At 34.0% G+C, this 16,836-nt stretch overlaps 1 protein-coding gene across 4 annotated transcripts in view; it reads left to right on the top strand.

Moving 5' to 3' along the window:
- The window catches only part of brp (ELKS/RAB6-interacting/CAST family member bruchpilot), a 272,388-nt gene that overhangs the window by 114,355 nt on the left and 141,197 nt on the right, over positions 1–16,836 (top strand). For all 4 annotated transcript variants that reach the window (XM_076411147.1, XM_076411149.1, XM_076411150.1 and 1 more), the window contains one exon: positions 3,961–4,110. In XM_076411147.1, coding sequence (XP_076267262.1) covers positions 3,961–4,110 — 150 coding nt within the window. The remainder of the gene's footprint in view (positions 1–3,960; positions 4,111–16,836) is intronic.

Genomic DNA, 16,836 nt, shown 5'->3' on the forward strand with positions numbered 1-16,836 from the left:
GCCGAAAATGGCCGCATTTGAAGAAAAAAGAAGTGCTGCTTCACCAAGGCTATGCACCGTGTTATAAGTCAATGAAAACGATGGCAAAAATCCATGAATTGGGCTTCGCATTGCTTCCTTATCCACCGTATTCTCCAGATCTGGCCCGCAGTGACTAGTTCATGTTCTCAGATCTCAAAAGAATGCTCGCTGGGAAAAACTATTCGTTGAATGAAGAAATGGTCGCCGAAAGTGAGACCTATTTTGAAGCAAAGGACAAATCTTTCTACAAAAATGGTAACGAAAAGTTAGAGGAGGGTCGCTATAATGAGTGTGTCACTCTTGAAGGGAATTATGTTGAATAAAAAAAACTAATTTTGCCAAAAAAAATGTGTTTTACTATGGTAGGCCGGGGACTTTTCAATTTACCTATTATTAATAGATGCTGAGCTACAATTTACTTTTAAAACAATTGCAATTCTTCGCGGAATAGATTCATAAAGTGTCTGAAGTGTTCCAAACGAAATGTGATCCCATTCTTTTACCAATCTGCCAACTGCTTCAATGATGTTGGAGAGGGAAATCTACTCTTCAATAGATGCTTTAAGACTTTCCCCATAACGGTTCATATAATGAGCATTCATTCAATATTATGATTCAGCGATATGCAAATCATATTATGAACTTTTCATTAAGTATGTCAAGGTAATCATTGCAGAAATTCGGCTAGTGATGTGAATGACAAGATTAGCTGAATTGGCAGGCAGTTCGGATCATAGTTTTTTGGGGTTACGATACATAAAATCGGCCGATTGTAAGAAAGAATGTAAACAATGATTCATCGTAACATACCAAATTCCTCCAATGATCAAGTGTCCAGGTTTTATGATTGTTGAACCACTTCTCTCGCAGCTTAGCCTTAGCTTCCATTATAAAGTGTTGAGTTGTGCTGTCACTTTAGAGTTAGCTTTATGTTATCTGGCCTCAATTCTTTTTAATGTTCACCGGTCTCTGTCAGCTTGTTTTGAGTTTAGTCCACTATTCTTCTTCGCCGATGATGTTTTACAATGTTATGGGTATACTATTGTTACCGTGGATACTGTCGCTCATGTAACTTAATCAATGGACTTAAACAGCTGTTTTTATTACAGATTCTCCCGCTAGTCCAGCACCAACAACTCTAGAGACACACCCATTTCACCTATCGCTCATTTTAAATGTCGAAAAACAAAGCGTTTAATACACTGAAATATAAACTACAAGACTTGGTCTGTAAACTGTACATATATTTGGCAGTTTGTAATAAATTAATATACAGGGTGGGGCAAAACTATCGCTACCATTTTTACCATGGATAAATATGCGCCACAAGAACGAGCAGAATAGTAGAATTACTGTCCGACACAGAATTCTAACGTCATCTGTCATTTTGTTTGTTCACAATACTTGACCTTATTAGTTCATTTATGTATTTTATGATTTTCACAATACCATATTTGTGGAATAAAGAAGATTTTATCTCACTACGACAAACAATGTTACGAAGTTATCGTTATGAAGGATTTTCATCCAAAACTCGACAAATGCCACGAAAAATCGATATCTTATATAGTTCTGGTCGAATTCTCACTATAATGGTCACTCCAACTCCAACAAAACGTAAATTAAATTTCACAGGGACATCTGCAGTAGAATCAATAAAATTATTATGACAATTAAATGTTTGGTTGGTATAATTTTTTTTTCTGATGGCGTCTATTTTAATGGTAATGTGTAAATGTCTATACTTTAGTATCTAACAGTATCTATTATTTAGTCTAGTAACTTTTTGAAAAATTTATATATTATATAAATATATTTATTGGTTATATTATATGGAAGAAAGGAACAATGGTTTTAAATTATCGAAAGGCATAGTTTCGATAGAATGAAGAAGAATCGCACAATTGACTCACTCTAGAGAGTAACAGGACCTAACGCTGATTGGCAAAAGCGTCAAAGAGAAAATAATCTCTTAGTTGATTCTAGTTTCATGGATTTTCTGGTGATAGTCTCTGATATTTTAGATTTTAGACTTATGAGGTCCCTCGTATTTAAGCTATTGGCTTCTGGATTGGAGCTGCTGGATCTGGAGTTTATTGAGATAAACTATCGGGAAGACGAAGAGTGCAGCACCATATTTTATTGCTTACCTATTAGTAATATTAGCATTTAGTTTTTAGAGTCACCAATATATTAAGGAACTATGTCAGAAAATTAGAAATTCGTAAAAAATATGTCCAATATGTTACGTACTTGAATGTATTATGATCAGCCTAATATAACGTAACCTAACTGTTAAATTTGAGGGTTTTGCCATTTCCCTACACAAAATAACAATTTTTCCATTTAGTACTTTGAGCTACTCATTATATGCAGATAGAGTGACAATGGAATGCTCAAAAATAACTTTTGTTGAATCCCATAAAACACCTGCAGAAATACTTCTTTAGAGAGGTGTAGCTTTATTATATCTCAGCTATCAATAATTAAGAATGAACTGCTGCCCTCAAGCACCAGAAAGGTTGAAGATAATGAATTGTAAGATTTATTGGACTAAAAATCAGTTCATGTTCTCAAAGAACTTTTGAATGCGATATGCTATGAATTTCAAAACGTTTCAACATCACATTTTCATTGCTTTCCAGGCATAAAAGAGGAGTTGCCTGTGCCTAGACTATATTTATTGTGACATGCATATCGACATTAAAGCCCAATATTCATGGGCATGTCTTTGGCTCACCTTTGGGGGGATAAGCAGGATGTAGGACGCTATTGAAAGTGGTATTGTTACTGCCGATGTATATCGATGTCAATCAACAAATTGAATGAAGTATTGGAACTATAGGAACTGGAATATGTAATTGATAGGAACACTCACTGCCATTTTTGTGGAACGAATTCGCACTAGAACTGAAAACACTGGTTGAATAAAAACTTGTTTATTGTGGAAGTGGTACTGTTACAAGGGGGATAGAGAAGAGAAAAGAGAGCGAGACGTCGTCGTGGTGGCCTTTGATAGTGTAGTAGCATAAAGGGTCCTATAAGCGGTTGCTAAATCACTCCCCTCCTAATGGAGCTGCCGTGAAACGAACGTCTATGTCATGCAGGTTCCGGAGTGCACCCGCAATTACTCAATGAATCGCCTATGCACTGCTTATGAGAAGGGGATCTCAACCTGAGCAAGTAATTTTATGGGATCAGCTGTCATCGAAGTTGTAACAGGACGTCGTTCTTCTTGGGGCGTTCCGATTTGTTTGATTATTATTAGTGTAACCTATTAGTGTGGTGCCTTACGTGTCCCGTTTCGCGAGGGCGTTCATGTGTTATGTAATGCATGATGGGCTTCTGTGGTTTTCGTCCATCAGGCTAGTCGCGTGGGATAACGTCGACCATGTGATGTTGATGGCTACCGTTTCTTGTGCTATCTTTCCCTTGCACGTGTCAATCATCTGTCGAGTGGTTTATTTTAAGCTGGCGTACCTGTTAGGCACTTCGATCACGACGGGGTCAACAATTGTAGGAAATGTTCGTCTTTTCGGTCGGAATGTGTAACTGTCGATGCATTCGTTTATCGAAATACTCACTCACTATTTTTGCGGAAGGAATTCGCACGAGAACTGAAAACACTGGTTGAATAAAAACTTGTTTATTGCGATATTAATAGATACATGTGGTCGACGGGAGAGTTGACATGACATTAGGTTATGTAAATGAAGTACGGTAGCGCTGTAGAAGTGGTACTGTTAAAAGGGGGCAGAGAAAAGAAAATAGAGCGAGACGTTGTCGTGGTGGTCTTTTATAGCCGGGAACAGCATGGTACCAAACTATCGGCGTTGCCAAACTTTGAATTCACTGTAGGTGAATGCGTGCAATATAATTTAAATGCCAAGATATATTTTCATAATTCAGTAGTTGAACTGTTTTTCATTTGGTTTGCAGAAACAAGCGATGCTGGTACGTCAGTTAGAGGAGGAGCTGAGGATGCGAATGCGAGGGCCCAGTATAGAGATGCAACAGCAAATGGAGGCACTTTACCAGGAGAATGAACACCTCCAGAGGGAGATTGCCATTTTGCGTGACACCATAAAGGTAACGACGAATAATAAAACCATTTAAGACACGAACCGTTATGAATATTTTAGTTCAGCCAGCGGACAAACTCGAAATTATTGTCGTTAGCCGCGAGGGAAATGATATTTATGGGAGTAGTGAATTTCTATTGATTTCGTTTATTTCTTTTAACTATAATTGCTCAAATAAATTACGCCATAATACTAAAACAGGGGTCTGTTAGAGTATTAAATATAAATTAGGTTGTAGAAATTATTTCGGCTTTACTGGATTTAAAGTCGCATATCTCTAGTCAAATTTATGAAGATCAATTATACAGGTCCCTGTAAAAGTCCCCGGCCTGACACATAGATGGCGCTACTAGAATTAAATCCATATGGTTTTTAGTTAGCCCTAACCCTCAAAAGATGCATCGATAAATTTGACAACTGTCGGATCATTAGTTTGTGAATTATAGCATTTTGAGTGAAGCAACCTTTATTATTATGATAAAAATGGATAAAAAGGAATTTCGCGTGTTGATAAAATATTGCTTTTTGAAAGGAAAAAATACAGTTGAAGCAAAAACTTGGCTTGATGCCGAGGTTCTGGACCCTGCCTCAGGAAAATCGACCATCAAGGATTGGTATGCTAAGTTTAGACGTGGTGAAATGAGCACCGAAGACGGTGAACGGAGTGGACGCCCAAAAGAGGTGGTTACCGACGAAAACATTTAAGAAATCCACAAAATGATTTTGAATTACCATAAATTGAAATTGAAAAAAAAGCAGACACTCTAAATGAATGAATAGGTGATCGACGAAACTGAGGCTTATTTTTAAGCAAAGGACAAAACGTACTACAAAAATGGTATCAAAAAGTTGGAGGGTCGCTATAATCAGTGTATCACTCTTGAAAGGAATTATATTGAATAAAAATAGCTAATTTTGCAAAAAAATATGTTTTACTATTTTAGGCCGGGGACTTTTCAATATCATTATCAGAGTATTTTTGTTATAAGCTTTATACATCATTCCATGACTTTCAGCCACCCTTTTATTCAAATTACACTGAACATTTTTTAATGCACAGAAAAACATTTTTTGTTCACACTTCTATGAAATGGCACATACTGAAAAGAGAAGTGAAGCCTGTCGATGAGGCTTCAACATGAAGTTGGTTATAAATGCACCCCATGCGATTTAATGCTCATGGTGTTTGTATAAATCCTTTAAATTAAACTTATAGGTTTATAACTTTGAAGATGGAGATACCAAAATGTCACTTTTTTACATATTTCACTTCCCAAAAAGAAAATATGTCTCGCTTGTTTATATATTTTATATCCGGACATTTTGATGTTAAGGCTGAGTCTCGGTCTCATCCAACTAATCGTTACAATAAACTGGATACCAAAAAATGTCGATACTTGGGTTTCATCTAAATTAACGGTTATATATTTTATGAGCCGAGTTTTCATTTAAATTGCGAAAAGAATCGAAGTGAAAAATCCATAATTTTTTAAACACATCTTCATAGGCGATAAAATGTTCAAGAAAAGTCGTGTTAAAACTCGGAGAAAGTTTATAAAGAGTTTCAAAGCCTGCATTAATGCCAAAAAAGATCATCATATTAGGTAGCATTAGAAAGGAATGGTTCACCATCAGCTGTTCGAACCGGACCCAATCATTAATTCCTCTTCCTATCAACAGCTGGTACGATTAACGCTGGGAATTAAAAGAAGCTGCTAGTATTGGTCAAAGATATCCTATATTTAGCGGCACAGTAAAAATTGATAGAGATTGTTTCGAGCGTTTTGATGCATCTACCGTATATTCTGGATCTTGTCCTAACCATCATTTGTTTCGGCCTCCGCAGAACTACCTAATAAATTAAAGCTAGCGTAAGGAGGCTTGTGAATATCACTTGTTTAATTTTCTGTCCGGAAATCACAGATATGTTAATATACGGTGACAAAATAATAGTTTTATCAGACAAGAGGCAAAAGATCTTCATCAAGACGTTATATTTATCAGGGATTAAAATTTGTAAAACAAAACTCACTTTACAAATCACGAAAAGAAAAAACTACCTTTTTCTCAATCCATCATGTGATGTTTTTCGGTTGATATTCACATCACAGGTCGAATTGTTTGTCTTGTTATATAATTATGAATCGAGTTTGGTGATGTAGCTTTTTAGAAGCAATTTAATTTTAATCTAAAGCGTATTGCTCACTTTTATTATAATTTGACGATGTTTTCTTTTTTCCCTAATCCGAAAAACAAGGTACTTAGTTTCTATTTATTTTAATTGGTAATTTTAAGGAGAGCTTATATCGGGCACCATAATACAACAGCGACTCTGCTACTCACAGCAAAAAAATTAAATTAATATTCAAGCAAAGATATTAATGATGGTGATGATTGCCAGATCAAACTGCATATTTAACATATACTCCGAGGTATAGGCTCTACCTCCAAATCTCCTCAAAAACTGGAATATGCAATCCAAGATTAGCTTTACCATATTTAAGCAATCTCTATTAACATTGAATGGACTCTTGTATAAAAAATATTTAGTTCTCATATCGTGAATATATGGTAAAACCAATCGATTTTTTCTCGTAATATTCTAATAAGCGTTTTTATATATAATATTCGCAAATATTATACTATAAATATAGATGATAGACACCATTATTATTCTAGTAACGACTACAGTAAATAGACGATCTAAGAAACAAGAGCAGGTTCCTTTCTCACTTCGTATGTTGTCAGTCGTGAGCAATGATATACCACCAGTCTTATTCTTAACTTAATTCTTTTTGGGCTAAAATTAGGATGTTGATGTGGCGAATATGGTTGTTGGAGACTACTTTAAATTTTGATTGGATGCACGTGGAATGTTTTTAAGGCAGTGTATATTAAATAAAACAATATTCAGTAAAGAAGCTTATATTTACTTATAAACTTCTAATCTAAAACTGGAGATATTGGCTTTCAACTAATCCAAGAGACACAATGTATTGTCACACACTCCAAAGGTTTTTGTAAATGAAATAGATTTGGAGGGTATTTTATATAAGAAGTAAATTAACTGAAATTATAATCACCATAAACATCGTCATTTTCATGTATGAATTTACAAGATTTCGGTCATTCCTTTCCGCTTTTTACCAAATAAAACACGTTATTTACAATGGAGAGTTGGAACTGTATTTATTCCAGATATTGGCAATTCTTTCTGTATATTTTTCCCATCAACAGTTTCTCTATTGAGCTAATCCATTCATCGAGTAATTTTTTAACTTCCTCGAAAATTCTTCGAAGTGCTGCTTTGCAAATGTGTCCGCCATCGATGTGAAAAGAACTTGGCTTCTAAGTAATTTTAAAACTTCTTCAATTTCTTTGTTGTTTTTGCTGTACCAGACGGCGTTGTTGTTGTGATGCTGCAAAATTACCTTATCTGGTCTTTGACCATATGGTCAGGTTTTGGGATCAATTTATAGTTCAAATTGATCATTTGTTGTCTCTAGCGATTAAAATCAACTGTTTCTCTAGGTTTCCACAGTTCATAATATACGACTCTAACTTGGTTGCACCCGATGCACAGTGCCGGCTTCGCCAGGTGATAGTCATGACCATTTTCGCTGCTGACTTTCGAAATATATCTATTTTTATTTACGCGTTACCATTAAATATAAAAATGACATGTTTCAAGACTTTTGAAGCAACATTTTACTGACGTCTTTTCGATTTTCTAATTGACTGTAATTCAATTAATATTTCACCCGCCTTCCCATCTTTTGGATCTTTCCGATCGCTTGTAATGTATTCACATATTAAGACTTAGCTCTTATTCAACTTCTCTACCAATTGTTTTTAAGCGTGCGTTAGGTTTTCAAACAATAACTTCTTTGGATGAAACGAAGAGAAGTACCAAGAAATTAATTACTGTTAGCCGGTATAGCATATACTATACATAGTCTATTCAAAGTTATCTTGTACACACGTCATTTACATTCGTAATGTAAATAAAATAATCTAAAAACTACAGTTAATTATAAAGCCACAGTAATTTATATGTTAGAGTTATAAACTCTTATAACTATTGCTTTAAAGAATTTTGCATTCGACTGCCAACCAGAGGACTTTGACAGGCTCATTAGAATAAAAAGAGAAGGAAAGTATTATTTGATTCTAAAACGAATTTACGAATTTCGGCAGGCAATATATTAAACATCTTGATGACGTATGTACCAAGAAACTTTGAACAGACTATAGATAGAATACGACATAAGATATAGATTTCTGGCCTTACACCCTTCTTCAATTTTGTTTTAACTTTCCCCCATTCACACAAAACAACATTTTAGTAGAATGAGGTAAAAGGGAGGTTGAAGAATTAGTTGAATATCATGAAAATTTTTTTAATAATAAATACTATATGAAAAGTTGCATTATCGAGATGAAAAAAAATCAATAGAATCTATAATTCTAGTTTGTTAGTATCAATAGCTTTACCTTAACAATTTAAGCCAACTAAAGGAATTTGTCATAACCGATTATCAATAGGATGTTTACGTGTTATTATTTTCTAGGTTCAGTAACATTAAATCACATCACAGTCCACTAATATTCTATTAATAAAACTAATCTGTGTTCCAATTAATTGCTATTGTTTCATATCAAGATAATTTTAAAATTCCTTGACAGATCATGAGAATTAGTAATATAACTGTGAATTGAAAGGTCCCCGGCCTACTATAGTAAAACATATTTTTTGCAAAATTAGTTTTTTCTATTCAACATAATTCTCTTCCAGGGTGATATACTTGAAGATTGACTTGAAGAACACACACAGATTATAGCAGCCCTCCAACTTTTCAATACCATTTTTGTGGTACAATTTGTCCTTTGCTTCAAAATAGGCCCCAGTTTCATCGATCACCTATTCATTCGATGAAAATTGCTTCCCAGCGAGTATTTTTTGAGATATGAAAACAGGAAATAGTCGCTGGTGGCCCGATCTGGAGAATACGGTGGATGAGGAAGCAGTTCGAAGCCCAATTCGTGGATTTTTGCCATCGTTTTCACTGATTTGTGACACGGTGTATTGTCTTGGTGAAGCAGCACTTTCATTTTCTCCAAATGCGGCCGTTTTTCGGAAATTTAGTCTTTCAAATAGTCCAATAACGCTATGTAATAGTCGTTGTTGATGGTTCTTCCTTGTTCAAAGTGGTCAATGAAAATTATTTCATGCGCATCCCAAAATACAGACGCCATAACCTTGCCAGCCAACTATTCACTCGGATGACTGTCGATTGGACTTCGGAGTGAAATGATAGAGACATTGTCATCTATCGAGGCAAAAACTATGGTTTATTACGCTTGATCATCTTCAAACACTGCTCTGAATCATCAATATCTCGTTGCTTTTGGTCAGAAGTGAACCCACTTTGCATAGAGCTTTCTCATACCCAAATATTCATGAATGATGATGTACACGTTCAGTTGATATTTTTAGAGTGTCTGCTATTTCGCTCATTTTCAATTTACGGTCATTCAAAATCATTTTGTTAATTTTTTTAATGTTTTCCACGGTGACAACCTCTTTTTGTCGTCCATTGCGTTCGCTGTCTTCAGTGGTCCTTTCACGACGTCTAAACTTCCAACAAGCATACCAATCCTCGATAGTTTATTTTCCTGGGGCAGTGTCCGGAAATTCGGCATGAAGCCAAGTTTTTGCATCAACTGTACTTTTTCCTTCAAAAAGCAATGTTTTACCAAGACACGAAATTCCTTTTTATCCATTTTTTTCACAATAACAAAAGTTGCTTCACTCAAAATGCTATAATTCACAAACTAATGATCCGACAGCTGTCAGTCAAATTTATACACCTATCTTTTGAGGTTAGGGCTAACTAAAAAATATATGGATTTAATTCTGGTTGCTCGATCTCTGAGTCACGCCGGGAACTATTCAGTTGACATGTTAAACAAACAAAGCAAATAAATTAAATCCTTATTATGTCCATGTACAATATTTGACATTGAAATGACTGATACAGATTTAATAGTGTCCTGCATACTTGATTATCAAAGACTAAAATAATCAATTACCATCAGGTATCATAAAATATGACCCGAATAAAATCAGAATGGGTTTCGTTTCTCTGACACGTATAATTAGTCATTTTTGTATTGATTTGCATGAAAATGATAATAAAACGGTGAGGATATTGATTTTAGCTGAGGTTTATTTACATTTTGTCGAGTCATGTTAGTAATATAGTAAATATATCCGTGTAGAAAGCGATGTTTTCGATGGCACTTTTTCTTTTGTTAAGTGAAAATAAAGCATTATTGTGGTATTGTTATCTATAAAAATATTCCGATTAGATTTTATATGGTGCTAAATATTAACATTTGTATAACAAATTAATGGTATTTTAAATAATATAAGATTGGTATCGATTTTACATAAATATATTGACATATGATATAATATAAATGCCAATTTAGCTAACACTTTTCTTATCTTATCTTCATTGTAGAACTGATTTAATACATTACCCAAGAAGTTTCTTATCAAACATGCTCATTTTCAGCGATAGTATAATAATAAAAGATTATTAAAAAACTTATCCAATATATTAACTAATAATCTATAACAGGACAATTGAAAAGTCGCCGGCCTACAATATTAAAACACATTTTTTTCGCAAAATTAGTTTTTTTTTATTTAACATAATTCCCTTCAAGGGTGATATATTGATTACAGCGACCCTGCAACTTTTCGATACAATTTTTGTAATACGATTTGTTCTTTGCTTCAAAATATGCCTCAGTTTCGGCTGTCACCTCTTCTTTCAGCGAGCATTTTTTTTGAGATCAAGAATAAGAAATAGCAGCTGGGAGACAAATCTAGAGAATACGGTGGATGAGCAAGCAATTTGAAGACCAATGCATAGATTCTTGCCACCGTTTTCACTGACTTGTGACACTGCACATTGTCTTGGTTAAGCAGTACTTTCTTTTTCTTCAAATGCGGCCGTTTTTCGGGGATTTCGTCCATCAGACGGTCCAATAACGCTATGTAATAGTCGCTGTTGGAGGTCGTTCCATGTTCAAGGTAGTTAATGAAAATTATTCCATGCGTATCCTAAAATACAGACGCCATAAACTTACCAGCTGACTGTTCCGTTTTCCTACACTTTGGAGAGGTTTCATCGTGTGTAGTCCACACGGATGACTGTCGATTGGACTTGTTTGCCTTGTTTCATCCATTGTTCCATATCAATGCAAAAACTCGGGTTTATTACGCTGGCTTATCTTCAAACACTGCTCCTAATTATCAACTCGTCGTTGTTTTTGATAAAAAGTGGGCTCGCGCGGCACCCGCTTTGCACATAGCTTTCTCATACTCAAATATTCGTAAATGATATGATCTACACGTTCAATTGATATCTTTATAATATCTGCTATTTCATTCAATTTCAATTTACGGTCATTGTAAAAATTGTCTTGTGGATTTTTTAAATGTTTTCGTCGGTAACATCCTCTTTTGGGCGTCCACTGCGTTCACCGTCTTCGGTGGTCATTTCACCACGTCTATACTTAGCATACCAATCTTTGATGGTTGAGTTTCCTGGGGCAGTGTCCGGAAACACAGCATCAAGTCAAGTGTTCGTTTCAACTGTACGTTTTCCCTTCAAAAAGTAATATTTTATCAACAAGCGAAATTCCTCTTTATCCATTTTTTTCCAATAACAAAAGTTGCTTCAGTCAAAACGCTATAACTCACAAGCTAATGATCCGACAGCTGTCATATTTATACACTTATCTTTTGAGAGTTAGGGCTAATTAAAGACATATGGATTTAATTATAGAAGCGCCAACTATGTGTCAGGCTGGGTACTTTTCAATTGACCTGTTATTGTATATTTAACTAATATTAACTCCACAGTTTATTAAGTTAATGTGTCGCTCATATCAGAGAAAAGGGAATAATTTAAATATGATATGTTACTAAAACTTGTTTTCTCATAACTTTCAATGTAAGATCAGAAATGTATTTGATGTATAACATTAATTAAAATTGTAAATGTATGTATATCAAGCCATATTAAAATAACCTTCTCGAAAACCAACACCCACTAACAATTTTTAAATGGCATTTAATTTAATATATTAATAAGTTTAAATTACTATACCACTGAGCATTGTAACAACATTGCGGCTAGCTCAACTTTCATTTGCCTTCCATGGGTTTCACTTATCCATCAACGGCTATTCTTGGTTGAATCATTTGGGAGTATTTCGTTTTATTAGAATTTACTTATTTGAAGCGCATATTACACAAACATTTAGGCCTAAAAATTCTCCCCCTGTATAACTTTAATCGTGTCAAATTTGAAATTTGAAGTTCTGTTTCTCCTTCAGTGTGCATAAATGAATAATTTATTATTTCCATAATAAAATATCCCATGAAAATAAATGTAAAAATAATTCTAAGTGACAGCTGATCCCCTATTAGTATATTGTGGACATATATTTCTTAAATACTATCAAATGGATATATTGCAAAAGCTATCAAATTTTACAATTTCCGTTTTCAACAAATATGAAATTTTTGCATTATCATAAATATGACTTGCCTTATATATACAACGTATGTTGGAACACAATGTATATATGAACTTGTCCATATAAGCTAGATGTAGCAATGGAAAATATTTTACCCCATGCAACTCTATTGACCCCCTTAATCCACCAAAAAGAAACAACACTTAATTATTCTTAAATACAGTATTTTGTTCAGGATTATCCAAAGAATTTCTTGTTATTGAAGAATTCAAATATTTCCTGGTATAAAATGTTACTAAGGTGTGTTCTTTCATTAAATTTTGTTCACAAATTTAGTATCAAATCAAGTCAAGCTGTTGCTTTATTTGCTACAAAATTATAGTACCTCCAAAGCTTTGTTTGGTTTGATCATAATGGTGAATTTAATAAATTCGGCATCATTTATTACTGGTGCTGAACTGACTCGAGTTTTCCTTAAACAAAGCTGTAATTAAACACATGTTATGTTTTTCAGTTTAATTTGAAAACAGTAAAAAAATATGTTTTTTCTCACTTGTTCTTTTTGTAGATTCTTGTTCTACTAACGTACACAGATTGACTTCTGCGCATGCTAAACTTGTATTCGTATTTTCATATCTGAGTGGTAATGCAAAACAAATCTGTAAATAAAGATAGGTTATATATTTAAAATCCATTATACATAGTTACCATGAAGGACTCGCGATTTAACTCTATCTTTGTTAGACAATGGTATTTCACATTTAGATTCATTATCTTACTTACGAAATTTATCTGACTTTCTACTATGTATAATATTTTTTATCTAACCTTACCTCGGTTCTTTATTTTTAATATTATTGTATTAATAAAAAATTATTAAAAAACTATTTTTAACTCCATAATTTATAAAGTTCTCTATTGATGTTTGTCCCATAATAGAGTAAAGGAAATAACTTAAAAATGATATGTTACTAAAACTTGTTTTCGCAGAATTTACAATGTAAGATCATAAATGTATTTGATATATAACGTTAGTTAAAATAATAAAAGTCGGTATATTAAGACATATTAAAATAACTAGCCCAAAATCTAACACTCACTGAAACTCTTTAAATGGCATTTAATCAAATTTAATTTCCATTAAGATACAATAAAGTATTTTTTTTATTAATCTCTTGGAACGTCAACAATCTGCCCGTGGGCAATAATTATTATTGTTTGATTTCCGTTATATAATCTAGCCATCCTAACATGTAGAAGATCACTTCAGTAAATGATTTGCTGTACAACAAATGATCAAAATCTTATTCTAGATACTATTCTAACTTATTCAAACTCTATCCTAACTTATTCTAAAAACTATTCTAGCTTATTCTAGAGATTATTAAATCTCACTCTAGGTGTCTATTAACCAGTTCGTATGGTAGTTTGCGTTTGAGCCTACGCACTTCACTGTCATAGCGCACATTTAACTGTTTGGCAGGGGTATTAGGATGTACTAATAGTCTTTCAGAGTACTTCGCACTAGCACTTCGAACCACACTCGTTAAGGGTTCTATGTGGATATCGCGTTAAATCAATTTGTTGGACATGTAATATGGGGCATCGACGATGACTCGCAATACTTTATTCCGGTACCTCTGGAGGATATCTATGTTAGATTTGCTAGTAGTACCCCACAGTTCAATACCATAGGTCCAGATGGGCCTAAGTATTGACTTATACAGCAAAACCTTGTTATCTAATAATAATGTATATTTACGCCATATCAGCCAATAGATTTGGTTTAGTTTAAGCCCAAGCTGTTCGCGTTTTGTCACTATATGTTTTCCCAAGTCAGAGGTCGATCAAAATGCATTCCCAGATATTTAACACTGTCTGTTTGCGGAAGTTCATGATTATACAATTTTTTGAGGGACATGTTCTTCTGCAAAGGGTGAATGTCATATGGGTAGACTTTATCTCATTTGCTTTTATACGTCACGTTTTCAACCACAATTCGACTTTGTTGAGATGAAGTTGGAGGTTTCTTGTGGCTGATATTGGATCCTCGTGTGATGATAAAACTGCAGTATCGCCAGCACATGTTGCAACAGTAATGATTCGTGAGTTCGGTGGGTCAGCTGTATACATAAGATATAACAATGGGCCGAGAACACCCGAATATATGGGCTGTAGGTCAATGTATTCGTCACCCTGTTTGACAATAAAATGTATGTCTGAGAGGTACGATTTCAGCAATTGAAAGTGGGTATGGGGCAAAAGCTTTTTCAATGTGCCGTACAGTCCAGTGTGCCACACCTTGTTGAAGGCCTGAGAAATATCGAGAAATGCAGCAGAGCAATTTTTTTGATTGGTCAAGTATTTGTTAATTTGGTTGACTAATCTATCTATTTGTTATGTTGTTTCGTGCTTATTACGGAAGCCAAATTGATGGTCTGAAATAATATTTCTCTCCTCTGCGATTAATTTTAATCTCTTAATGTATAGTTTTTCGAAAAATTTTGAGATGATAGGTAACAGGGTTATAGGATGATAAGAGGAGACGTCTTCTGATTTTTTTCCAGGTATAAAAATCATAATGTTTTGAGCACTTTCCATGTGCTAGGAAAATAATTAAGTCTTAACATAGCATTAAGAATGAATGTTATTAATTTGATGCAATTTCCTGAGAGCTCTTTCAAGATTTTTCCAGTAATTGGGTCAAAAGCGGAAGCTTTTTATCATTGATTTCTTTAAGTATTGTTTGTTTTACTTCCTTAACAGTAAATTTCTTATGTGGCAGATCCATTTGAGACGGAGTGTTAAAAAAGTCAATTATGTTATTTTCTTTTCTTGCGGGTATTTCAGATCGGTACGGATTAAATACGGTTTTTAAGTGTTTAGAGAAAACTTCCGCTTTATCTTTATCATTCCTAGCTCAGGTATTGTTGTCAATTTTAATGGGTGGATTATGTTGTTGAGGTTTTTAATCTTTTTTGTTACTTTCCACAGATAATATTCCGTTGCATCAATTGGCGTTAAGTTTTCTAAATATTGTTGAATTCCTTGATTTTGTTCCTTATTTATTGTCTCCTTCAACCCTTTTGTGGCCTTATTGAATTTATTCTGATCTGATTTGTTACCAGGTTTTTCGCAGTTTTCTCTTTTCAGCAATTTTTTGTTTAATTTTTGAATGAAATATAAGTATAATTAAAGTTTTGATATGTCGCTCTATTAGGTGTTGCGTACCATACGACCTCTTGTACAGTTTTTGTTATATTTTTTGCTGCTATTTCTGTATCTCTTTCTGTTTTGAGAGGTAAAAAAGTGATAAAAACTGCTTAACTTTTCTCTAAATAATGGTCAGTTGGTTTTTACTTTACTACTAATAGTACTTAGTGATTCAATGGTGATTGTCGTTGTCTGCGTATTAGGTTGGATCTGACTGTTGGTTATGCGTGTGCATATGAGATATGATGATGTTGTATTGGTGCTTTTTGGAGAGTTAGATGGTTTTGGTGGCTGTAAGTTTCTTTTTTCTCTCAGTGCTGGATACAGTTTTTGTTGCAACGCTTTATGGACGAGGCATCCCCTATAATTTGCAGGATGGTCACCGTCACAGTTGGCGCATTTTACTTTGTCGTCACGTATTTTTCGTATGCAATTATTGGTCGTATGCTCTTCTGTGCATTTCACGCACCTATACAACTTGCGACAGTATGTTGTGTTATACCCATATGCTTGGCATCTGGCGCATTGTGGTATGATTCTTTTTGTGTTCGGTGGCTCACATTTAATGACATTGTGGTCCAAATACTTAATCTCGTAAACATGTTTATTATTTTCTTTTGGATTTAAATCAATATAAATCATTGACAGTGGCTCCTTTGTTGCACGACGTTTTATATTATGTATATTTACAACTTCAGCCAAAGTATTGATAAGTATAAATTACTACATCACTGATAGTCATAATAAATAGCAACAACTTCAGAGCATCAGCATACATCTTTCTTTACTTTTATGTTATAAACACAATGTAATCATTGTTGTATATTAAAACAAAGAATATATGAATAAAAAAGTTTCGAAATTGATAGTTGACTTTAACATTATACTAAAACAATGATGGACACAATTACGTAATTTATTTTTTACAATTTAGGAATGCATATTAAAGGAATGTATTTGC

This window comes from Rhynchophorus ferrugineus, unplaced genomic scaffold, assembly GCF_030347505.1.
Source record: "Rhynchophorus ferrugineus isolate W39M unplaced genomic scaffold, kcgeb_rfMv2 rfM8, whole genome shotgun sequence".
NCBI classification, from domain to species: domain Eukaryota; kingdom Metazoa; phylum Arthropoda; class Insecta; order Coleoptera; family Curculionidae; genus Rhynchophorus; species Rhynchophorus ferrugineus.